The sequence below is a fragment of the Phyllopteryx taeniolatus genome, chromosome 9, assembly GCF_024500385.1.
Source record: "Phyllopteryx taeniolatus isolate TA_2022b chromosome 9, UOR_Ptae_1.2, whole genome shotgun sequence".
In the NCBI taxonomy this organism is placed as follows: domain Eukaryota; kingdom Metazoa; phylum Chordata; class Actinopteri; order Syngnathiformes; family Syngnathidae; genus Phyllopteryx; species Phyllopteryx taeniolatus.
This window is the reverse complement of record NC_084510.1, coordinates 23598463-23624659: the sequence shown is the minus strand read 5'-3', so window position 1 is coordinate 23624659 and position 26197 is coordinate 23598463. Positions and strand designations below refer to the sequence as shown.

At 43.9% G+C, this 26197-nt stretch overlaps 1 protein-coding gene across 5 annotated transcripts; it reads right to left on the bottom strand.

Moving 5' to 3' along the window:
* Positions 1-415: 415 nt before the first annotated feature.
* Positions 416-26197, bottom strand: LOC133483374 (rootletin-like). Of its 5 annotated transcripts, none has more exons than XM_061784524.1 (37): positions 26043-26197; positions 23530-23656; positions 23311-23456; positions 22343-22534; positions 22182-22265; positions 20682-20773; positions 20425-20590; positions 20240-20346; positions 18555-18782; positions 18291-18381; positions 17254-17340; positions 16965-17171; positions 15624-15823; positions 14516-14698; positions 14008-14152; positions 13789-13935; positions 12741-12971; positions 12470-12663; positions 12270-12397; positions 11804-11973; positions 11516-11695; positions 11262-11396; positions 10931-11074; positions 9263-9501; positions 9028-9187; positions 8705-8872; positions 7524-7947; positions 6530-6693; positions 6204-6324; positions 5966-6129; positions 5161-5376; positions 4227-4451; positions 3995-4144; positions 3331-3531; positions 2654-2785; positions 1570-1743; positions 416-668 (listed from the first exon to the last, which is right to left on the bottom strand). In XM_061784524.1, the coding sequence occupies exons 3-37, from the start codon at positions 23443-23445 to the stop codon at positions 582-584; spliced, it is 5871 nt and encodes a 1956-aa protein (XP_061640508.1). In that variant the 5' UTR covers positions 23446-23456; positions 23530-23656; positions 26043-26197; the 3' UTR covers positions 416-581. The 5 variants fall into 5 exon arrangements, 4 of the variants coding, with proteins under 4 accessions (XP_061640508.1, XP_061640507.1, XP_061640511.1 ...); XM_061784523.1 differs by lacking the exon at positions 26043-26197 and adding an exon at positions 23838-24057; XR_009790093.1 differs by lacking the exons at positions 416-668; positions 26043-26197 and adding an exon at positions 23838-24057 and having other exon boundaries at positions 1727-1743; positions 2654-3589.

Sequence of the window (26197 nt, the reverse complement as noted above, 5' to 3'; positions counted from 1 at the left end):
GAAATAATTCTAATTAAAAAATATATTTCTTTACAGTCACACTAAAGCAATGACTTCACATGGTTAGTACTAAAATATTTTTTTGTTTAGTTTTCAGTCCTTTTTGACTGTTAGTATAATCACTGGAATGTGCATGATGAATAGCTTATACTTCATTCAAATGACAGGTATAGTACACTTAGTGGCCACTTTATTAGGTACACCTGCGCCGCCTCAAAGTTTGCCTTTTCAAAGATAATTATGCTCAGTTTAGATTGACACTGTCACAGTGAATAAGCAGGGGAATCGGATATAAACAATATATATATTTTTTTTTAATGACTGTGCAGAACTGCGCTGCATCATACTGAGAGCTGTTTCTAATAGTAACTGAATAAGTTAACCAAAAAAAAAAAAAAAAAGTGACATCTCTCAGTATGAGGAAGTGCAAAATGAGCATTTTAATAGACGCAGAATTGTTTAGACAGATAATTCCATTGTGCAGAGGTACCTAATATTATGGCCGACGAGTGCACATTTTTTGCCTTCAGTCACTGGTGATGACATTTGCCCTGAGGGTGACGCGGCTGCTGCTTCTACTCTCAGTTAGTTGTCGACACAAATGAGGAGGGAAGCGAAGGATGTCGTCGTTTCATCTCCTGTTGTAGCTGCTCCTTCAAGGTAGACACCTGCACAAAGAAGAAAACAAAAAACTCAATTGCCATGAAAATGATACAATTAATTCTCCATAAGCCACATGCTCCGTTTTCTTCACATGATCCTGGATAAACGCTCTTTTATTTTACTCTGGTATGAAGGAAATAATATTAAACATTGATTTGATTAATTAACTAATAGATTATTATGCCCACCACTCTGATGATGATAATTTCATAGTAACACATCCATTGTTTATACAGTAAACCCTGTTAATTGCAGGGGATGGATGAAAATGTGCTATATAGAGAGAGCGTCCGGATTTTATTTATGCAGTTTTACCTCTCCCACAAGTTTTAAACACATTAAAAACACACTTCTTAAAGTATTTTTTGAGCAACTGTTCGCACTCGCTCGCTTGCACAGTTCTCCAAAAAGGAGGCAATGCGTGCTTGCTTCAAGCTGTTTATTGATCACACCCAGTTGAAGTGGAAAAGACAATTGTATATTTAAACACCGAAATGTTCAACCAAACCATAAAACTTCATTTAATGAAAGTCTGCTAGCTTAACGCTCACAAATAATACAAAACGCCAAAGACAGGCGAATGGAAATTAGCATAGATCTTGCTGCAATTCTAAACCTTCAAACAACTGCTACTTTAACACACACGAGGCAGCAACACACGCAAACAGCAACAATACTCACGTGCAAATATTCTCTCTAAGTTGGACACCTTCTCTGCTTCTTCTGCTTGCTCTCAATTACGCTGCATTGCTTCCAGACGTCAGTGCTGCCCGCATGTTATGGTACTATACTAACTACCACACTGCCAGGCGGAAGTCAGGCAAGTGAACCACTATACTGTCAGTGACTTTATAGTAACACAATATCCCAAACACACCGAGAGCTTCAAAGCCTTGATGTCTCTACCTGTTCCTCCAGACCTTTGACCCGGTGCCGATGTGTGCGCTCCCTGGAGCCCAGAGTCCTCTCCAGATCCCTGAAGCTGGCCCTCAGCCTCTCGGCCTCCTGCTGGGTCTCATCACGCTGCCTGACCGCACTTTCACACACGCTGTGGGATTGCTCCATGTCAGCCATCTGCGTCTACTCATGACACACACATTGAGAGGGGTTGGGGTGGGGGGGGTGGGGTGGGGGGGGGTAGAAAGAAAGAAAGAAAAGCAGACAATGGTTGGCATCAAAAGAGGAACGTGGGCTGACCATTATGCACGTTAGAGGCTATAAAACAAAAAAGGGACGGATGACTTCATGCCTAATGATGGCTCAGGAGATTCATTGGGAAGCGTTCAATGAAGAAATGATTCTGTTACAATCTAGCAATCGTGAACCATGTATGGAATATGTCAGGCAAACTTTTGTGCTTTTTATTTTTGTTTTAAAACAGACAGATGGATCAATGTATGATCAATATATGAAACCCCATTGGCCAACAACATTAGGTACACCTGCAAAATAGTAACAACAGTCGCGTTTCGTTACACATGACTTATTTCCCATTTATGTTAACAACGCTGTCCGATAAAACAAAAAAAGAAACCATCTACAGTTCACACTAGCACATAGTGTTACCACAAATATGTCGGTGACTTTTATCAGGCACTTTTGAAGTTTATTAGTCTGGACAAAGTTGACGGACAAATGCTTGATGGCTTCCGAGACACCCACAAAGTGTGGCTCCCTCCTGCATTTCTTCTTTTAATCTACGGAAATTTAATTATCCGCTATTTTATATTGTGTTGTTTTTTTGTGTGTTTTTCTGTTTAGGCTCCATTTAAGGTCAAATGAACAAGTGTTTTTTTTTTTTTTTATGTTTATTCTAAGCTGTTTCACACACATCACACACAACTTCTCACCCATAAATGTGCAAAGACACGCACACACACACAATGTATTTTGAATGAGCAGTGGTCCACTCTACCGCTTCATGTTGGAGTTGCAGCGAATTGCCACGTCACTAAAAATGAATGAGGAATGTCACAGATGTGTGGATTACCTGCAGCATGAGAATCTGCTGCTGGGCTTCCTGCAGCTCCTGTTCAGTCGTGTTCAGGGAGCGATCCAAGCGGTTTCTCTCGGCCGAAAGACGCATGCTGCCCTCTTCGCTCTTCAGCTTCTGGCGCTCGACCTAAGGAGAGATGCATTTCATTTCGCACTTCTCATATAATAACCAAAATCGCTTGATTGGACAGCTGTAGCGGCACGGCGGACGACTGGTTAGAGCGTCTGAGGACCGGGGTTCAATCCCCGGCCCCGCCTGTGTGGAGTTTGCATGTTCTCCCCGCGCCTGCGTGGGTTTTCTCCGGGCACTCCGGTTTCCTCCCATATCCCAAATACATGCATGGTAGGTTAATTGACAACTCTAAATTGCCCGTAGGTGTGAATGTGAGTGCGAATGGTTGTTTTGTTTGTATGTGCCCTGCGACTGGCTGGCAACCAGTTCAGGGTGTACCCCGCCTCCAGCCCGATGATAGCTGGGATAGGCTCCAGCACGCCCGCAACCCTCGTGAGGAGAAGCGGCTCAGAAAATGGATGGATGGCCAGCTGTACAAAAAAATTGCAATTGGAAAATGTTAAAGTAACTGATGCTACAGCAGTGTGAGAATCGCTTTTTTGCAAAAGGTGTATATTTTTTTAGTTTTAGTTGAGTTTGGATTGGATTGGATTGGATACCTTATCAAGCGTATTCCTCAGGGCATTTTTATCTTTCTCCAGCCTCACTGCCTGCCTCTCGGCGTCTTTCTTCTCCGTTTCCAGCATGGCCACGGCCCTCTGCAGAGCCCGCAGGCGCTCCTCCACCACGGCCCGTTCCGTCTGAGCCGCATGGGCGCCGCGCTGGGCTTCGGCAAGGCCGGCTGAACGCTGACGCAGAGCCTGCCGCATAATGAACGACAACACACCGCCGGTAGACAACATCTGAGAAGTTACCGAACTGTGGATGAAACAGATGGAGGTCACAAGTGGTCTCGAGAGTGAAGCTCCTAAGGTGCCATTCAATCAGGCACAAAACCTCCAAGTGGTCTGAGGAATGTACAGCCCCAACTTTGGGATGCGAAGAGTACATGATCCACAATCAGCGGACAACATCTAGATTATGATATACTGCATTTGAGTGTGCTTGTAATTTTCCATTCAAATAGCCTGGTACAGTGATTCCCAACCACTGTGAGCCATGAAAGATCATCAGATGTATCACAGGAAATGATCCTGCACTGTCATAAACACACCCACACACAATTTGGTCTTGTGTACAATAAAGCCAGAGCTGTGTCTTGCACACAAAATTGCATCTCTGTGGCGGAGAGGCAATATTTGATGTAGTGAACATGAGCTTCACCTCCTGGGTTTTGGTGAACTCAGCCTCCAGCTCTTCTCGTTGCAGCTCGCTCTGGTGGAGCTCACTCTGCACGCTGTGCATGCGCTCATTAAGGGCGGCCATGTTCCGCCTGGCTTCGCTTAACGATGACCGAGATTCCTCGATTCGCTCCTGATGGACACAAAGTTACATGAAATGATCATACTAGCACATCCATGGCCTTTTGTTCATCATTGCTTTTATTGGCGCCCACCTGGAGGTGTTGTTTCTCCTGCTCGGTCATACTCAAAGCCTTCTGCACAGCAGTCAGGCGACTCTGAGCGCTGCCGTGAGCAGCCGCCAACTCCTGCAGACTCTGGTTGAGGGAGGCGTTCTTCTCTCGCAGCAGAGCTTCGTTTTCCTCGGCTTTGAGCAGAGATTGACTCAGCCGCTCCACTTCCGTCTGAAACAGGGACACTCGGCCTTCTCCCTCTGCTACCTGCAATTTGTACCCCAAAAATAACTATAAGTTCACATCAATGCTTTGTCACTTTTGTTGAGTGCCATAAAGCAGCAGCAGAGGAGAGTCGTACCAATAATTTTGCCTCAATAACTTAATAAAACTTAGTTATGATTGACCCCATCAGTGAGGTGTTAATTTAACAATAACGTTTGAAAATTTGCAGTGGTGTAGAATTTAAATGTATCCATACACATACATTTGACTCATAAACTCACATGACACAAGGGGAAAAAAATGTGGCCTTTAACAAGATAACGTTAACGTGTAAATTTTAACTGAAGGAGAAAACAATTTAAAACCGTTCCGAAGAGTCTTAATAACATTTCTATTCTCATTAAAATACTCAACACACATTAGTTTATAATGATCAAGAATGATATCACAAATCGGTTATAAAATAAAAAGTCTGAATAGATTGCCAAATTAATTTTGTTTGCCTAGGTTAATGTATATTAACATAGATATTGACATTTCAAATGATGGCATTTTTCGGGACACCCTGTATTTTGGCTACATGAGGTGGGTTGGGGCGCAAAATATGAGAAACATGTCTCTTTATGATGAACCCCATTATTGACAATTATGAAAATGTGTCTGGGACTCCATTTGATTTAGATGCTTCTTCTTATCGCATCATTTTTTTGTAATCGATCGAAACTACAAGCGACAAACAATTGGAGCGCACCTGTTTGAGCAGAGCGTCATGGCGAGAATGGGAGGCCTGGCTCTCGGCCTCTCGGTCTCCCAGGCTCAGTCTGAGTCTCTGCAGCTCGCCCTCCAGACTCCGCCGTCCCACCTCAACCCGGGTGGCTCGCGCTTCAGACGTCTCCAGCGCCTCTCGCAGGCGCCTCCTCTCGGCCTCCAGACGCACCTCTGCAGCTCGCTGCTTATCTAATTGTTCCTGCAGAACAATGCATTTGTTTGCAGTTAGCTAAATTAATAAAGAAAATTTCATGTGACTTTAAAGACCCACTAAAGTCATTTTTGTGTTTTTTATATACAGGATCTTAAGGACGGAGTAAAAATCCAATGAGTTGTCACTTGCGATGTTTTATAGTGCTTAACTTCTTTTTACACTTGTACTGTATGTGTGTAAAGAATGTTCACCTCAAAACAGTGCCTGTACAGTAAATAAAGGTTTTATGATGGTGACAGATTGACTCAAGAACATTGTTTCTATTGCCATTATTTCCTATGGGAATGAGTGTTTCCAAAAAGTTGACTGACTCCCTTCAACAAACTGTGTTCAACCTTGTTGGTTCCACTTGACACGTTTTCGGTAGCATGCCGCATAAAAAGCATTCATCCGTAATCTTCTGTCTGTTCTTGCTGTTTTCTGGCATCACAAGCAGACATAAGGGCAGCTGGCATGAGACGCCACAAGCAGTCAAAGCCCATCTGCTGTTATTGTATTATCTTCCTCTGTTGTTGTTGTTGTTGTTCATCAGCGGCCACAAGTGATGCGCAGTAGTCTACGTGTGTGTGCGTACCTGTGTGTGTTTCTTCTCCGCCTCACAGGCCTGCAGTCCACGCTCCAGCTCCTTCACCCTGTCGTTGAGCGTCCTCCTCTCTCTGTCGCCTCTCCTCACCGCCTCCTCCTGTTGATGGAGCTGAAGCTGAGCATGCGTCAGACGCTCGTCCAGGCCTCGCTTGCCTACGCACACAAATACACACGCGCCCAGGACGCATTTGCTTGTGCGATTGTGAGATAATAATGCGCACGCACACCTTCTTGGTATTCTTGTAGGTTCTTTTGCAGCTGAGCGAGACGACTCTGAGCAGAGTCTCGATCCCCCCTCAGGTCGTCCACCTCCCGCTGAAAGGCCCCCAACTGACACAGAGCGTCATCCTTTAACATAAGACGCGCCAAGGACCAATGTTGAAGTGAGTTGAGGAGCTTCATTTAGACCAAAGTAGTGTTTTGCTGCCATCTTGCAGCATCTACAGACAGTTCTAAACTTTACTCGTGGATTTTCCCAATTCGCAGCACGGCTCAGTCCCGGTCGTCTACTAATAGCGCAGGAACACAGCACTAAATTAATTTTGTCCTTTACCCGCTCTCTGTGTGCTTCACGGAGCTCCAGGAGGAATTCCTTCAGACCACTTCGCAGTGTGTCAGTGTCCAGCTCTGACTGGGAGAGTGGGAGAGGCGTCCCCGCCCTTTCAGGAGAAACGGCTCTAGAGCCCAGAGTGTTGTCAGGGGTGCTCGTCTGAAATTCTGTAAAAATTCAATACGACATAGACAGGGGTCATCTGATGCAGAAAAGTTTTACTTGCAACTGAACTCATTTATATTATCCCAAAAAAAACAACAAAAAAAACAGCTACAACTAAAACCTGCAAACTCCATTGGTGATCTATTTCTGTTTCAATCAACCATAACTTGCATCTCAGTACTCACTGAAAACCACACACAAAATGTAATTTAAGAGTGTCAAAATAAATGGACAAAATCAGCTCTGTAAGATTGAGAATATTAATGGCTAAAAAAAAATAAATGGCCGACTGGTAAGCATGTCTGCCTCACAGTTCTGATGACGTGAGTTCAAAAGAGGAGTTTGCATGTTCTCCCTGTGCCTGCGTGCGTTTTCTCCGGGTATTCCGGTTTCCTCCCACATCCCAAAAAGATGCATGGGAGGTTCATCGAAGACTCTAAATTGTCCGTAGGTGTGAATGTGAGTGCGAATGGTTGTTTGTTTATATGTGCCCTGCGATTGGCTGGCGACCGGTTCGGGGTGCACCCCGGCTTTCGCCCGAAGATAGCTGGGATAGGCTCCAGTACGCCCGCGACCCTGGTGAGGATAAAGCGGTACGGAAAAAGGATGAATAAAAAAATATATTCAGTTAAAGAAAAGTTCTTGCGCATCTCAACAAATTTGAATATTGTTAAAAGTTATATAAAATTATTGAACGTTTATTTCAGTAGCCCTTAATCACACGCGCATCAAAGGGCTTCACCGGCAGATTAAATGTAGACAGGAAGTTGTGCACCACCAAACAAACCCTGCACTGCAATGCAAGTGAGAAAAGGCATCATCTTGTTTCTACCTTTAGGTGGCGAGAGAGAGGAGCGTAGCGGCGAGATGCTGTGATGGCGTGACATGGAGCTGGGTGACGCAGAGCTGCCTCCGGGGCTCCTCCCTCTGACCCCTCTTCCTCCAGCGGCGATTCCCAGCGTTCTGGTCAGCGCCGACTGTAGGCCGCTCAGACGAAACTCCAGGTCCCTCCTGGAGGCCTCGGCCCGGGTTAGCTCCGCCTCAGTGGCGGCCAGGCGGCCCTGGGCCTCGCTCAGCTGCAGGCTGTACACGCTGGCCGAGTCCTGGGCCGCCTGCGTGCGCAGCGTCAGGTTCTTGGCTTCGTCCTGCAGCTTCTTCTCGCACCCTCGGGCTTCCTGAAGCTGAGCGGTCAGTTCTCTCTCGCAAAGCCGCCAGCCGGACTCGGACTCGGCCAGCTGCTTCTGAACTTGAGTGAACTGAGAAAAAAGGGACATATGAAGGTGTTTGACTCCCAGTGTGAGGAAAAAGCTGGTACAACAAACAAATCTTTCTTGACTATGCTAACCTCCTTTGTCAAAATGTGCAATAGACTCAACTCATCATTGCTTTGCTATCTGTATTATATCATTGCGAGGTTATACAAACCCCAAATGCAATTAAGCTGGGGCATTGTGTAAAATGTAAATATAAACAGAATACAATGATTAGTAAATCTTTTTCAACCTATATTCAAGTGAATTCACGACAAGATATTTAATGTTCAAACTGATTACCTTTATTGTTTTTTGCAAACATTCACTCATTTTGAATTTGGTGCCTGCAACACGTTCAGAAACGTTGAGACAGGGACATGTTTACCAGTGTGTTACCGGTACATCGCCTTTCCTTTTAACAACACTCAATAAGCGTTTGGGAACAAACGCAAAGCAAAGCCGCGCAGAATGTGGCTTTGCATTGCCTTGCAGAAATAGGCAGGGATGTCCCTGAAAAGGATATTGCTTGGATGGCAGCATATGTTGTTCCAAAACCTGTATATACCTTTCAGCATTAATAGTTCCTTCACAGATGCTGCCTTTTGAACTTTGCGCCGATAACAACTTTAGAGTACCTTATATACAGTAACCTTGTTTGATTGATTTGTCTAGTTTGTTGTTACTTTTTGTTATTGTTTTGCTGTTGCTGCTTTGTCCTGTTTTGCATTATCTATGGTCTTGTCTTTTTGGATATCCTCACCTCTCTCTTCAGGGAGTCTCGAGCAGCTTCGGCTTCAGATAACTTGTGCTTGAGGGCAAAAACCTCCTTGCCTCTTTCCTCCTCTCGCTGCTCTTCCAGGGACAAGCGAGTTTGCAGCTCTGCTACCTCCCTACCTTTCTGCTCCTTCTCTCCATCCAAGACCTTCAGCTGGAACCCACAAACATGACAACTTGTGAATAGTGTGTACGGTATAAATCATTTTGGGTTAACTGTATTTGTCAACACAAAAACGTAATGCAATTACGTCAATGCCGATAACTACACAACTGTTTAAGCCTTTCTGTAGGTTTGGCCGGTGTCACCTGTCTGCGCAGCTCCTGAAGCTCCCGTCGCGCCTCCAGTCGTGACCGTTCAACTTCCCTAAGACAGCTGCGCAGCTCCGTCACCTCCTTCTGAGTGGATGAAAGATTCTCCTGTAGCACGACCAGTCTCTGCTCCTTCTCCTCGCACTGTCGCTTCACACTGACAGACACACAGTCATGAGGACGAGAACATCATGAACGTTACACCTCCATTTCTGCCATTGAGAGCGCTCACCTGATTCTCTCGGTCTCAGCCCCTCGTAGGGTTTCCCTCAGCTGGGAGTTAGACTGGCTGAAGGTGTCTCTCTCCTTGGAGATGTCGCTCAGGCTGCGGCGCAGTTCCGTGCCTTCCCTTCTGTAGTTTTCCGCCTCGTCATGCGCTTGGTTGAGACGACGCTCTGCCTCCATGGCGTTTCGCCGGAGCTCATCTCGACTCTCCTCGCTGACGGCAAGAGAAGCTCTGCAATTGTCGAGCTGGAGAGATCATAGGCCGGTTAGAACTTATTATTAATTTAGCCAGGTTTTTTTTTTTTTTTTTACTTTCTAGCAATAGTTATTTGAATTAGTTGGCATTACAGTTGTTTCCAAAATTGGGACTGGTTGCTTGTGACTATGGCAAAAACAGTTGTTTTGTTTCTGTTGTTTTTAAATGTGCTTTATAAATACATTTGATTGGATTGAATAGTATCCAAGCTGACTTTGGGCGGGGACACCCTGGACTGGTACAGTATATAGACAAACAGCCATTCATTCTCAACACTTCAATGAATGTTTTGGAACGGGGGGAAGCTGGAATGCCTGGAACAAAATAACCTAACCTACTGTTAAATATATTCTAGAAGTTATCATTTATTTGCTTAGCTTGCATTAGTATTATGGACGATTTTAGATGTCTCGCCTTCGAAAAGATGACTCAGCATCATCCGATGGAAGGGTGCCTGGACCAAGGACGTGATCGGATGTGGTCGGGTCGGGACAAGTGTTGGTCCAATATTTTGTGTTGTGTCTTATTGCTTAGAATACTATGTCTGGGAAAAACCCTCTTATTATCAAATATTATGTGTCGTGTCTTATTGTTTAGAATACTATGTCTGGGAAAAACCCTCTTATTATCAAATATTTTGTGTTGTGTCTTATTGCTTAGAACATTATGATTTGTAAATCCCTCCTATTTCAAATAAATGCAGGAGCGAGGGGGGGGATTGTTTAGAGCGTGTTGAGAGGCTGTGATCTGAACAATCTCCCATACGCCCTCCTCATGAGAAAAAGAAACCAGCGTCTTCATTCCTTTTGTGTCTATTTTTTATAATGTTGGGTAAGATAAATCCAACACCTACACACAGAGTTATGTTTCATAACCCCACGAGCATCAACACCAGGTAGCGACAACAAGGAAGTAAACAATAATAAATCAATATTACAAATATTAAACCTGACTTACAGTGCAGTTAACCCGTGGTGCCAATTTTCCCCATCGGTTTCAATTTGAGTAACCTCCACATTATTCCACTGGCCACCGTCGATAAGTATGTTGGCTATTTAATGATTTGACATACTTTTAATTAACCTCCAATGGTCTATACTTTTGTTGTAGTTTATTTTTTTTCGTTGGAGTGTGTCATTCCATGACGTTAAGCTAGCATCGGGAGTGTGTATCCGATCTACGCGTTTAACGCTGCGGTCGCACTGGCACGTATCCAATACGTACTGGATTTTTATCCGTGTTTTGAAGAGGCCTGATTCCCATCTAAGACTATCCGAGTTTATGCGTTTGTTTCCTTTAGATTTATATAAACATGACACAAAACCCAATTGTGCCACTTTAGTGACTTGACTGAAACTGTGACTTGTCTTGAGACTTGAGACAGACTTGTGTGTTGAACATTGCTTCAAACCCGTGTACCTCTTTGACGGCACCATCGGCACGTGACTGAAAGTCGCGCAGAGTCTCCCGCAGACTTTGAAGGTCCCTTTCGTGAAGAGCGGAAGCGTCCTCGAGCTGTGACCGAAGCTCCTGCAGCTCACTGGTGAGAGCACCAACTCTGGCCTGCGACATAAAATAAATAAATAGGTCATTGGAAATATTTGAAATAAAACATACACTGACAGGGGATAACATTTCTACAATTGAATGTTTATTATTTTGCAGCTTATATGTATATACTGTACATGATTTTTGTACAGCAGGGAAAAGACAGGAAAGGCAAAAAAGGAGTGCAATGTCTTTGTTTCACCTGTTCCTGCTCTTTGAAGAGGGCCGCTGCTCGGGCCTTACGCTCGGCCTCGAGGGTCAAGGCTGACAGCTCGGCCTGCAGACTGGACACTCGGTCACATAGCGCCGCTTTCTCAGCCTCCTTTAGCGACAGAGCCTGGAATGATGAAAATACAGTGGTGCCTTGACTTACAAGTTGAATTACTCCAAAAGCCAAAAGGTTTTTCCATTCAAAATGCTTGTAGTCATCATTATGTGTCCGAGCGTGACTCTAACCTGTTGTTTCTCAGTTTCCGCCTGGAGTAGACTCTGATCCCGATCGTGCAGGAGAGTCCTCAGATCACTCTGCAGCTCCTCTTTCTCTCGCTGTGCTTTGTGAAGCTCTTCCTCCACCTGCTGCCTCAGCTTCCTCAGAGTGCTGTCATGAGCCACCGTGAGGCTTTGTCGCAGGTTTTCCTGTCACAACCACAAATGTGATATTGATGATGTGCAATAAAACGCAGTAATGCTGATTTTTTTTGAATTATTTGGTCCCACTTGAAACCAGGCTGCTAATGACCTCACCTTTTCTGTGACAAGTTTCTCCACTTCTTCCTGATGTTCGCAGGTGGCCTTGCGCAAAGCTTGCTGGGCCTCCAGATGTGCCGCATTCAGGGTGTGAGTCACAGCGTGTTTCTCCTTCTCGGCCTGGTCCAGTGCGCTCTCTGCCTCAGAGCGAGCACGCCGCAGCTCAGCTATAAATCATGTTTTTTAACAAAAAAACAAAAACAAAGGGAAGGTGAAGTCTATCCCTGCTGACTTAGTGCAAGAAGCAGGTATAGCATCCGCAAATTTAGCGCCCACGATTTGGGATCTTAGTAAAAGATCGCAATCTTAGCAGATCAGGCGTAACATGCCTAGCAGCAGCGCACGCAATCTGTTAGGGCGAACATGCACTTCATAGGCTACTATTTGGGATCTTAGGAAATCGGCTACGTAAACAGGTCTTGGGCTCAAAAAAAAACCTGTTCATTCCCTCCTCATCGTTCACCTGTTGCTGTGTCTGTGCGCACTCGAAGATTTTGGTTGTCTGCTGCGAGCTGCTCCCTGCGAGACTCCAGCTGAGCAAGCTGATGCTGCACCTCAAACAGTGTGGTCTCTAGAGACTCACGCTCGGACCTGCGGGGGTTCAAAGACAAGTTACGAGAGGCGTGTGAGAGTGTGAAAATGATTTCCTGACTGTAAACGCGCCTGTAAGCGGAGAGTTCCTCCGACAGCGCGCTGTTTTCTCTCTCGGACGCCGTCAGCTGGACTAGAAGAGCTGCTTTGTCTCTGGCCAGCTCTGCCCGGCCGCGGCCGGCCTCCTCCGAGGCCGCTTCGTGCCGCTGGCCCTCTCCTCTGGTGAGGCTTAGCTCAGAACCCAAGGAAGTCACCTCAGCACAGAGCTGACAAGGAGGACCAAGCAGATGACATTGTCTTGATAAATAAATAGTCTCATCAATAGGACAGGCAACGGCTATACCTGTGTGACTTTCTCTTGCAGCTTAAGTCTCTCGGCCCTGAGACTGTGGAGCTCAGCCTCCATCCCCACACGGGTCAGCTCAGTGTCCTGCAGGGACTGGCGCAGAGTGATGCGAGCCGAGTCCAGCTCCATTCGGTCCTGCTCCAACCGGACCAGCTCGTCTCTGATGGTCAGCTTCTCCTGCTCGGCCTCACGTTTCTGAATTTGCAGCAGGGCCTTCTCCTCCTCCAGCTATTGACAGAGTTCATCGTGAACACTCCAAAAGAGGACACAAGTGATATTCCATGGGGTGGGCAAACATTTGTGCCCCAGGGCCACATTTGATTTTTAAAGCAGACAGATGGGCCACGTCAGTAATAGATGAAGGGAAAAAAAATAAAGTGCAGTTAAATGCAAAATTGTTAATTTGAATAATGATTCATTCTTATTTTTGGTTGTATTATGCTCTAATTAATTTAATTATAATTGACCAATTATTTAGTTAAAGGCGGCACGGTGGCCGACTGGTTAGAGCGTCAGCCTCACAGTTCTGAGGTGCGGGGTTCAATCCCCGTCCCCGCCTGTGTGGAGTTTGCATGTTCTCCCCGTGCCTGCGTGGGTTTTCTCCGGGCACTCCGGTTTCCTCCCACATCCCAAAAAACATGCATGAATTGGAGACTCTAAATTGCCCGTAGGCATGACTGTGAGTGCGAATGGTTGTTTGTTTCAATGTTCCCTGTGATTGGCTGGCAACCAGTTCAGGGTGTACCCCGCCTCCTGCCCGATGACAGCTGGGATAGGCTCCAGCACGCCCGCGACCCTAGTGAGGAGAAGCGGCTCAGATAATGGATGGATGGATATTTAGTTAAAAAAATATTAATTTACCAATACTTGTACTTCATTTACAATAAATCAATTATTTAACTAGATACATTAATGAAAAATGAATAAATACATTTTCATTAACTAATTTTAGGGGGAAAAAAACGCAAAATGAAGCCAACAAATATTACAGGACTCTTGATGATGTAAATGCCCACCCCTGCACTATGTAAAAAAAAATATCTACCTGAAGGATGTAGGTGTTAAGGTCAGTTTTATCTTGGGACAGCGCCTCATTCATGTTGCCCATTTTGGCCAAAGAGTCCCCGAGCGCTGCATCCTCAGACTGAAGTTTATTGATCAGTAGAGAGAGTTCTGCATTGCTGCTCTCAGCCTGTGGGTGGGAAACGACACTCTGAATTAAATGCAACAAAATGACCCACTCATGTACATACACACTTGTTACCTGAGTGAGTGCTTCAGAAAGTTGAGCTCTCTCCTTCTCTAGCAACTGCCTCTCAACTTCCGCCTGCTGGTGAGTCTCCCTCACTGCAGACAGCTCGCCACGTTGGGCAGACGCTCGGCTTTCGCTCTGGTCCCACTGCTTCTGACTAAAAGTACACAAAGACACATAAAAAATAATTTTAAAAAAAGACGAAAAAAACTGCGAATGGCATTTAGGCTCTAGACAGTGCAAGTTAGGCAGCATACATTGAGATTTGCTGGCTACACAGATTAGCATTACCCAACAGCTACTTGATTGCTTGGTGAAGTTTTCGACGCGGCGGCGGTGTCACGTATATACACATAGTATACGGCAGTAAGCTTAAATTCCATAGTCATGGGGGCCAAAGAGGATTGAATCAAACTCTCTTGAATGACTTCCTGTGTGCGTGTGTGTGCTGGCTGGGCGAGACTTTGCGGATTAGTGTGCGCATCGGCAAGTCCGACTCACTTTCAATTAGCCTACTTACATCCTCTGAATCTCAGCCTTGGCCCGGTCCCTCTCCTGGACGGCAGCCTCCTTCTCCTCCCTCTGGTGGTCTTTCTCCCGCTGCGTGGATGTCAGAACCAGCTGCAGCTTCTCAAACTCCATCTGCAGAGTCTGATTGCTGCTCTGAGCTGCCTTCATGCTCTTCTCCAAGCTCATTTTCTCACTGCATTAGTGATGATACATTGAAGTATTAGAGTTCAGGAAAAAACTAGATATTGGTAAAAATATTAAATTATGATAAAAAATATATAGGGAAATACAATAAAAATAATGAAGCATTTGACCTTGCATGCGATATTTTATATATATATATATATATATATTTATTTATTTTTTCCCCAAGTTTGGCACATCATATTATTATAAAACCTCAACGTGGATTCTCATATAAAATTTTGGGGAATCAGTAGAATTTCCCCTTGAGGGATCATAAATAATATCATAAATTAAATAACAATGAAAAAATATTCAAGCAAAATCTACATATCATTAAAAAAATCTCAACTGACAAGCGATCTATACAAAAGGAATAGAAGTATACTGTATATTAAATGAGAGGACAGGTGTTGCGATATAGTAGAGAAGGGGGAGAGGGGCTGGGGGTTGTTTTGTACATACACCTTATACCCAAAGTATCCAGAAAAACTTCAGACAATATTTGGACTAGACCACTTATTTAGCCCTGATGCTTAATTCTTCCTATACCAAGACATTTAAGACACTTAGTACACTTCCAATTTTTAGCGAACTGTTTGGGAAAGACCCTTTTTTTTTTTTACTTCCAACACTTGGTCCATAAAGACACTTGGACAAGTCTTGTGAAGAACCTCAAACACCTTTGGGATGAACTAGTACATATTTTGAGCCAACATCAGCTACCTCTGACCAATTATTCTTGTTGTACCATGGACACACCAACATTTTGAATACAGTGTAGATACACACTGTTATAGCTGCAAAGTGGAGTACTTTTTTCTATAAAGTGTATTGGTTGGTAAAGTGAGGGAAAGGTTGAGGTGACATGGGTGAGGGAGTGTGGATTCAGACTTAACAGTGGTTAGAAACAAGTTGATTACAAATGTGTGAACCTGGCCAGGGTGTCTCTCTCCTGTCTGAAGCGGTCCTTCTCTCGCTGCGAGGTCTCTTTGTCCCGCTGGGCAGCGTCTCGCTCCCGCTGCAGCGTTTGATGACGTTGATCCGCTTCTCTTTTGGCTGAATCAGCCTCAGCTAGCTGCTTTCGTAACTGCTGTAGAGAGGACTGGGCAGAGAGCAAACGCCCTCGAGCGTCCTGTTGAAAAAACAGACGATGTTATAATCCAAACTAGAGGTTTCGAATTTTGAATCCGAAATAATTGGGGATTTTCCTCACGTATTGTGTGCATTCAAAGCAACCAGGTACTGCTCAATAAATCCGAATATAGTGACCCAAATGTTCCAGGCCCACCCGCTATGTGTAAAAATCCGCACTACGGAGAGATCATATTTAAAATAAAATAAAAAAACGTCTTCCCTTCCATATGCTTTAAACACATTTAACACATTTTTTAAAAAACTTTTTTTTTTTTTTTTACATACTGTATGTATTGCACTGTCTGTGTTTTAGATACGTGTCTACTACAAGAGGCTGGTCATGGTGGGGTGGGGATGTGATGTTGGGGAGTCTGCGTGTGAGTGTCTGGGCATGAGCTGTGGCTGACAGCAGTTCTTGCGTGAGTGTGCTCAATGTAATTAACTGCTTTCCCTGCTTCCGATAAACGAAAAGTGCATAAGTGACAGTGGCTCTCCTTTCCCACATGGGAGGGCATTACAGGAAATAATCATTTTTTGGGTTTTCAGCCCGTCCTGTTTGGCTGCTAGGTCAAGCAGAAGGGAGTATCTCTATGCCTTTTATGCCAGAACAGTTTTACCATGCAACAGTGGACATTTTTTTATACTGCCACTGTAGTTCTTTGTATTATGATGGATATTTATTGAAAATTTGAGTCGGACAAAACAAGGTTCTAAAGGAGAGTGACAAAAAAGAAAAAAAGAGAGGACAGAGAGAAAAACAAACAAGACAGGACCAAAGCTGTAAGAGTAGCAGTACAGTAAGTAAGTATACTGTAAAAAGAAAATTGCTAATGTAATATTCTTATCTAATTTCTTGAGATGGTGAATTGGAGGTTTGTGTTACCTGTATGTTATACAGTATGTAAGTAAGTAAGATTTCTACGTTATTCTAATTTATTAAGATGCACCTGTCCATTCAAACTGAGCAACCACAACATTAGGTACTGCTACCGAATCAAATGAGATCTAAGACAAGACTGTACGAAGAAATTGCCTTTATTTTACGGATAATAATTCTTGATTGAGAAATTTTGGGGATTTCCTGAGTTTGTGCAAGTGTACCTAATGTTGTGGCCAGTGAGCGTATATCACCATGTCACCTGCAGCTGCAGCGTCTTGTGTGTGACTGCCGAGCGTAGCGCCGACAGGGTCGCCTCTGGTGGAGCAGACGGCGAGGTGAGTTTTGAGGGGGAGGATGACCTGCGAGGAGGAGCGGCAGGGGTGGAGCCGTGGATAAAGGCCAGCAGAGGTGCAGCAGAGTTGTCCTGATCTGCCTCCGAAAACGACTCCGCGTCTGTCAACACCGTCTAGAAAACAAAACAATTCAATAGCATGACGAATCTCCATCTTAATTGTGTGATTACAAGACCATATGTGTAGCAGATTCACCTGAGCGATGTCCCGCAGTGTGTCCAATAGCGTCTCAGTGTGAGCTCTCATCATCTGCATGTCACTCCCGTCATTGCTGCTCTGCTCCTATAGGCACAATAACCAATAGAATACATAATCTGAATCTAAAGACATCCTATATAAGATATTCTGCCGTTACAAAGAGAACAACCCTCAGTTTTGATTGTCATAGAGGTATTTATTCAACAATAATATGTACTGTATGTGTATTATAGGTTGTAGTTTGTAGTGGTGAAGAACTGCGCGGCAACATAGTAGAAGGTGTTTTTAATATTTTGGTGATCTTATAAAGCTACATGTAAAAGGGAGCATTGTACATGACAAACAGCAAGTCTGATGCAGACTGAAATAACAAGGATATTATTTAATTACTGCATTTCATTCAGCGGCCTTTGCTGTAATAGGAGCCATGGACCAATTATTCCTCAGATGGCTTCAAAAACCGCACACCTCAAATAGTTATTAGACAGAAAGGCAGACAGAGACAGTAGCAATCTAGCTAGCTAGTTAGCTAGATAGATAGAAAAATAGATAAAGAATCTTTCTGTTGAATAATAATTTTAAAGATGTTTGAAAACATGTGCTTTTACTTTGGAAAACAATGATCAACATTTTTGCCTATTTTCTAACATGTTACGGACCAAATCAATCAAACTGAATCATAATCATTTTATGTTTGTACATTTTCTGCTCTGTCAATTTAAAACAATGTCCCATTTTTTAATAAAGGGATGGAAATTAAAACATTTTTTTTTTTTTTATCTGATTCATGTATGAATCGAAAAAATAATTGACGGATGAGCTGATTATTCAAATAATGATTAGTTGCAGCCCTAATAGTTTCGGTACATATTATTTATTATTTAAAAAATATATATATTATTTTGAAATAACATTAACATTATTTTAAAATCCATTTGTATTAATACAGACCTGACTGCTAATAGATGCCAGGAACTGGTATCACTTTTCAGTCAGATATATCAGCAACAATACTGTAGTCATTGTCCACTCACCTCAAGCCTCCTGGACAGAAGAATAAGTTCTCTCTCTTTCTCCTCAATTTTGCCCTTCAGTCTTTCCCCCTCGCGCACCGAGTCCGACAACCTGTCGTTTGGGACACAAAAGAACATAATGAGTCATTTAACACATTCGCTGCCATTGACGGCTTTAGAAGTCAAATATCCATTTTAACTGGGAAGGCTGGCAGTGAATGAGTTAATCATCTAAACCAGTGATAGGTTCTTCACTGTTGGTGGCGGTTGAGAGCAGCCTCTGACCTAAGGTTGAGCTCGCTTCTCTCTGCGTCCGTCCTGGCCTGAAGGTTCATCATCTCGGACACTCGTTCCCTCAGTTGCTTCTCCAGTTGGACCCTGAGAGCCTTCTCGCGCTCCAGGGCCAGCACGGCTCCTCCCTCTCTGGACTGCAGAGTGGCAGAAAGACCCGTGCAGGACACCTGAGCAGAGTGCGACGCCTGAGCCAGCTCGTTACGCATGTCTGACAAGTCTCTGTGGGGTGGGGAGAGCGGGACAGAGGTGGGCATAGGGGAAAGGGGTCTCATTTACATCCATCACCCATCCATGGATATGTCACTCCATCTAACCAGACATCTATGAGCACATCTACCATCTACCCATCCATTCATCTATCATCTGTCTATTCATCTACAAATCCAGAATTTGTCCCCCATCTACCCAACCATCCATTAGTGCATCTGTCCATCTAGCCATACGTCAATCAGATCCATCCATCCACCCACCCACCCATCAATCAGTAGATCTGTCCAGCTACCAATCCATCCATCCATTCATCCATCAGTCAATCTATCCACCTCGCCATCTACTCATCCATTCATTAATCGGTGCAACAATCAAGCCAGCCATCATCCATTCATCTATCATTTTTCCACCCATCTACCTATACGTCCATCTGTGGAATCTTTCAGTCCATACATCCATCACTACCAGTTTAGGGTGTACCTCGCCTCTCACCCAAAGTCAGCTGAGTTAGGCACCAGCACCCTAGTGAGTTAAGCGGTTAAGATAATGGAATAATTGATAGACATCCATCACTGCATCGTCCATCTACCCATCCATCCATCCATCCAATCAGTGCATCCGTCCAGTTACCCATTAATCCATCCAGTCAATGGGTCCACCTCTTCAACTACCCGTCCATTCATCCATCAGTTTAACTGTCCCTCTAGCAACAATCCATCGATCATCCAGCTATCATTCGTCCACTCATATACTCATCCATACATCCATCAGTGCATCCATCCATATATCCATCCAACCAGTGCATCAGTCCAGCAACCCATCCATCATCCGACCAGTTTAACTCTTTATCTACACATCCATCAGTGCATCCGTCCATCTACCCATCTATTCATCCATCCATCAAACAGGGCATCAGACAGCTACCCATCCATTCATCCATCAGTGTAACTGTCCATCAACCATCAATCCATCATCATTCGTCCAGCCATCTACTAATCAGTTTATCCATCCGTGTATCTCTCCTTCTACCAATCCATCAGTGCATCTGTTATCTACCCATCCATCCGTCTGCGCAGCTTTCAACTACCCATCCATTCATCCATCTCCAATCTTCCCAACTATATATCAGCATATTTGTCATTTACCGAATCATCAATCTGTCCATCAGCACATCCATTCATCTACCCATCCATCCTTCAGCACAGCTGTCCAAACAATCAGTCATCAGCTAATCTGTCCATCGACCTTCCAAACATTATCCATCCATCATTAAATATCCCATCTGCCATCCATCCATTCATAATCTGTCCATTATCATCATCCACCAGTACATCTGTCTATCGATCCAGCAGTGCAACCATCTACCATCCATCGATCAGCACATTTGTCCATCCATCAGTGAATTCATCAACCCATCCATCCATCTGCGTATTTTTCTATCTACCCATCCATCGCCATCTGCATACCTTTCAGTGGCACTCTTCAGCTCACATATATGCCTGCGGAACCCGACCACTTGGCGCCACAGAGTCAGCAGGCGGCTGTGCTCGCTGCTAAAGTAACTATGGAAAGACTGAGAAGAAAATCACAGTTAGAAAAAAATATAACTTATTGCAAAAGCAAACACGCTTGGTAAGCATCCTTGTGCCACCTCTTCCTCTCTCCTCCAGTCAGACTCCTTTTGTTCCAGTTCTTCTCGGGCTTTGGTCCAGTCAGTAGTGAGCCTGCGGATGTCCTGGCTGAGAGCCTCATTGGCTAAACTGGCTTGCTCCAGCTGCTCCCTCAGCATGGCGTTCACCGCAGAAAGACTGCTGCTTCTGAAAATAGACCAAGCAGCAACATATTGATAGAAAAGGTACAAAAGGCAAAGCGATAAACGCCTAAAGTGAGTTTTCAATGAACACCAACCGCTGTTGTTCCTCTTCCAGACGGATTAACGCATCCTCCAGGTTACTGCTGGATTCCTCCGGACAGCGACCATTTGACGTTTCACTGGAATCCTAATTAGGAAAACAAAACGTGATTTTACTTGTGCTATCATCTGCATTGCTGAATTTAGTGTATAGTAGGGCAGTGATCCAACAGACCCAGCAATTGAGACTGTTTTAATCATTTCAATGCCAATGTATGTATCTTGTGTTTATACAGAAAGGTAATTCAATAGGTGGCACGGTGGACGACTGGTTAGCCCCTCTGCCTCACAGTTCAGAGGACCAGGGTTCAATCCCCGGCCCCGCCTGTGTGGAGTTTGCATGTTCTCCCCGTGCCTGCGTGGGTTTTCTCCGGGGACTCCGGTTTCCTCCCACATTCCAGAAACATGCACGGTAGGTTGATTAAAGACTCTAAATTGCCCGTAAGTGTGAATGTGTGTGCGATTGGTTGTTTGTTTGTATGCGCCCTGCGATTCGCTGGCTACCAGTTCAGGGTGTACCCCGCCTCTCGCCCGAAGATAGCAGGGATAGGCTCCAGCACGCCCACAACCCTGGTGAGGATGGTAATTCAATCAAAGTGTCTCACAATGGATCGCTGTCATTATCCCCTGAAATTTCATTCAAAAGCCCCAGTGAGCATTGCTAGTATGTATATTTTTTTTTCATCGACTATGCTGGCAGTTTGCATTGAGCCTGATGAACTCTGCCTTGCAATGAGTGGAACATGTGACGTGACCAGACAGATACACAATAATTGCAGTTGTGAAGTTTTCTAATGAATTAGCAGCTTATGGGCTTTCGGTTGTCTGTGGGATGAATATTAGAAATAATCAGAGAAATGTTATATTATTTTTAATTTACTGAACCTTTATTTTCCAGGTATTTTGGAAAACGGAACATCACATATTAAGTACTGTTCTGTAGTTGAATTAATTTTTCGTTTGGTAATTGTATACTCTCTGACTGCAAAATTTTACAAGAAAGTGGAAAAAGACTGCAAGATGTTTTGTTATAGCTATTAATGACAATATCTGCCATTTAAATAATTACATTTTGAGGAAACAAAGTTTTTGCACCATTCTACAGCATTCTAATCAACTATACATTTAGAACATTGGCTACGTCTGTATTGATTATGAATATGAATCATTTTAGTAATTGAACTTTTTTGTCAAAATGTGTAATACAGGGCGCTCCAAGAAATGTTACATCATTATGGAATACAGGAACAAGCATAGTGAACATTTGTGAAGCTTTGTGATGAGTTATGAAATCTATTGCTGCTTGAATACATTGTTGGAATTCCGATATTTATTTTTTAACATGAAGCCTATTTGATTTTGTTTCCCTAGGACATAGTCACTCAAGTAGTCATATTTGTTAAATAACCCGTATAAAGAAAATAGAAATAAAAAAATAAAAAAACACTATTACATGTCAATAGAAGTGGGGAATCATAAATACAGTGGCTGCTTACACTCAGTCTGGGTTTCTCAAACTCTGCTGACTTCTGCTGCAGCATCTGCTCCAGATCTCCACACCTCTTTTTGTACTGAAGCACCTAAAGTCACAGCACAATGAATCAGCAACACCTTTACAACTACATCGCATATGAAGGCGGAGCTTGATATAACACACCTTAGCCTGCAACTTCTGTACGAGCTGCGCCTGCCTCTGCTGCCCCTCCTGATACGCAGTGAGTTTTCTTTTGTAGGCTGCCTGCTCTTCATCCAGCCGCCTGCGCAGATCCACGTTCTGCTGAGTCAGGCTGCGAGACTCTGGCGAATCACGGTCGCCGTCCCCCGAATCGAAACGTAGCCTCTGCTCCAACTTTATGCAATGAGGAGAAAATAAGAAATACACTCATCTGACACTTTATGAGGCACACCTGTCCAATTTAATAACATCCTATTGACAAGCTATATGGAACTAAGGCCAAATAAGACCAATTTGGCTCTATAGATACCCACTCCTGAATATGCCCAATTTTTAGAACAATGGTTAATGCATTATTCACATCGAGTCTAGCACAATGTTAGCAAAGGTTTTACTGGATGCCCACCAAAATTTTGCGGGCGATGTAATAATAGCACAAATTGTACTATAGCAGTCTCTGCCCCTTTCCTCTCGTTCTCAGTACGATGCAGTGCAGTCCTACATCACTGTTAACTACACCCACATTAAAAATCATATTGTTAAAGGAATACCTCACTTACATTGCCAATCAAAATATATCATTATTATCTTTGATATTAGTCTCATTAGATTGTGCAAGTGTACCTTATATTGTTGCCTGTGCATGCATATTTGAACAGCGTTTGTTGGAATGCTCCATTTGGTGATGTTTATCTCAAAACTGGGCACTGTGCTCCTCCCACCGAGAGACCCTCCTCAAAACAACTTGAAGCCCCTGTTTAAAAGTCACCCCTAGCAACAGACACCATGGCAACAGTGCACTTCAGTTCATTCCGGGCCTCATCACCTGGGAGACCAGTAAATCTCAGACAAAGAAAGAGCGAAAAATACTGAACAATGTCCCCCGGAGAATGTTATTTTCACATATGGCACTTTCTGAGTCATCCGCAGACCACCTTCGAGCTCCTTACCCTCTCGCTGATTGCACTGTACTTGATGGCCAGCTCGTCGCGGTCCGCCCTGCTGTGTGCCAGCAGGTCCTCCAGTTTGGCCAGCTCTCCCTGCAGGACCTGGTTCTCCTCCTGGAGCGACATGACTGACGACATGGCCCCTGTCGCTGCACCGGCCAAAACAAGAAAGAAATGACTCTGAGTATACTGTATATTTAGTTTTAAATTGAGACCACTCACAGTTTTCGTTGAGGTTCTTTGTGACAATCTCACGAACTCTTGCCGGTAGACATGTAGGGGGGGCATCCGGCGAGTGGCCCCGGACAGTGAGCTTCTTCTCCTCAGATAAAACACTCTCCTCCAGCCTCTGATGAGTAACATGGACATTTGGAGACGTAAGCTGTTAGCTCGTGCAGCCGACACTCAGTGAACATTGTGCAATGTAGCTCAGGGGAACACAAAGATAACACAGAAAAGTGACGAGGACAGTGGAATATGTTTTTAACGCTGCAATCAATCAAATACGCGTGCGTGCAGGTGGCGCTCACCTGTATCACTGACTCCAGTTTGTTGGGGTCGCTCGCCTGGTTTTCCGCGACACTCATCGCAGCAGACATGCTTAAACCCCCCAAAAGAATTAACTCGAATGCATTTAAGGAAAAACAAAACAGATTTGAATCCGGTGTTTAAGCCGAGCCAATCGAGTCAGAGGCAGGCGCGGAGTGTGCTTGCTGCTTGCGTCCTCCACGCAGATTGAGGGCAGCGGGATTAGCAGGTTTAAAGACACACAGCGCTTCCACCTCCCACCCGCCCACTTCCCTCCACTCCAATACACAGACGAGCCCACAGACCCACTACAAAGGGTTCAACTAAAATGAAAATTACTAATAATTTCATGTTGGGGTTAGCAGATGGTCCTTTAGTGGAAAAAAAACTTTTGTTTTCTATTTTGACACTTTATTACGTTGCTGTTACTGCGGCTACCATTGTTATGTTAAAACGATAAACATAAAGTATAATATGGGAAGAACAAATGAAAGGGATGTGAGCTATTTTCTCAGTGTAAATATTTATCAGTTATGAAATATTGACACTTTTTCTGTGAGACAATCATTTTTATGTTTTAAATTTGAGGGTTTTTTTTAACTGAGGTTGTTGGTTTTTTTTAATGGCTAATAGTTGTAGTAGTATAGTTGTGTTTCTTGTGTTCATTTGGTAAACACATTATGCACTCATGCCTCTTTGTACTAATTTGCACTAATTGTATGAATACTGTTTTAGCATAATTGGACTACATTTCTTACCAGAGATCAACACATTATGCTTCTATTTTTTTCCCCCTGCTTAGATTAGATTTAAATTTCCTTTAAATCTTCACAAATGCTGCTCTTGTTTTTTTTATTTTTTTCACTTTCTTCACTTGTTTGGTTGTTCATATAGTAGTGTACATTTTTGAATACTGCAGCTTTGTCATTCTAATTTCACTCACGTGATGAATAAACTATCTATCTATCTATCGATTTACTGTATCTAAAGATAAATGGTGGAGAACTTGTGTCAACCTTCCAAGAATTTTCGGCGAAAGGACTGGAACATTAAGTGTGAGTCTGCACCACTTTGTTAGGATTGTCATAGTGACCAACAGAGGATCATTATGTCAATAACAGACACCCCACTAGGTAGACCCCGCCGGGCTTTAACACTTGCATACAATTTATTTTCCGAAACTGTGAGGATGCTTATTACATTCCCATGTTAACTTCACCATCACAACTACGTGCACCCTGAACCCTATGTGTAAAAGAGACCACCGTCAATGTGACCCAACAATGCAAAGGTTACAAACTAAGAGCTGTTTGACAAAGAGTGTAACACTGCAGCACAGTCCTACAATGGACTTGCAGAGAAAATAGCAATGGCTCCAGAACACAACCCTGTGGGACCACTGTTGAGAGCGAAGCATCTGTTGTCTCTATTACAAGAGATTGGATAGGAAACAAATAGATTTCAAAGAAAATGGATTGATACAACACTGTATGTTTAATATTGTGACAGCAATGGTGTAGAATTTCAAGGCATCATATTCGTTCCTAATATTTCTGCTACCTTTCGCACACGTGGCAACGGTTGATTCGTGGTCAGCACATCTGCCTCACAGTTCTGAGGTTCCGGGTTTGAATCTCGACACCGGCCCTCATGTGGTAAGTTTGTGAGGGTTTATTTCGGCTTCCTCCCACATTCCAAAAACAGGCACATTAGGTTCATTGAATGTGAGGGTGAAAGGTTGTCAGGCTGTAGGTGCCCTGCGATTGGCTGGCGACCACTTCACGATGGGTGGACGCAGACTTTCACTCAAAGTCAGATGGGTTAAATTAACCAAATTTGCACTTCAGATTAGTTCCCGTTCATCAGCAAATTATATCGGACGTGCACTTCCCATGATATGAAACACGGCAAAAAAAAAAAAAAAGAGAACAACATCGTGGGTTGCATCCATCGTTAACATCCACACTGAGCACAACGCGACATGTGCAAAAAAAGTGCAGCGTGAACTTGTTTAATTATTAAGCCGCGCAGCATCCACCCAACTTCACTTTTAACTTGTTCTCCGTGGATGCTAGCGGTGGAGGGTTCGATTCACAACATGATACTGAGAGCTAACAAAATCTAAATTAAAAAAAAAAAAAAAAAAACAGCGTGAAGGCGCGCTCGACAGTGCGCATGTGCAGACAGAACACGTCGCCGTTGCTCACCTCTTGAGACAATTCCAAATTTCCAACGTTGTCCTTCACAGCTTCATGGGCGTGGGCCGCACTCACACAAATCACATCCAGTCAGCCAAGTCACTCACTGCCGCAATCGTCTGCTTCCTAATTCCCCCCCCCCCACTCACGCTTCTTTTTCCGGG

Bases quoted from the DNA above. Each gene is read 5' to 3' on its own strand.
- LOC133483374 (XM_061784523.1), bottom strand. From the start codon at position 23,906: ATGTCTGCTGCGATGAGTGTCGCGGAAAACCAGGCGAGCGACCCCAAC. The intron at 14,153-14,515 runs GTAAGTAGGCTA...GTGTACTTTTAG, and splicing joins AAGGCTGAGATTCAGAGGAT to TCAGAAGCAGTGGGACCAGA. The intron at 5,377-5,965 runs GTACGCACACAC...ATTGTTCTGCAG, and splicing joins CGGAGAAGAAACACACACAG to GAACAATTAGATAAGCAGCG.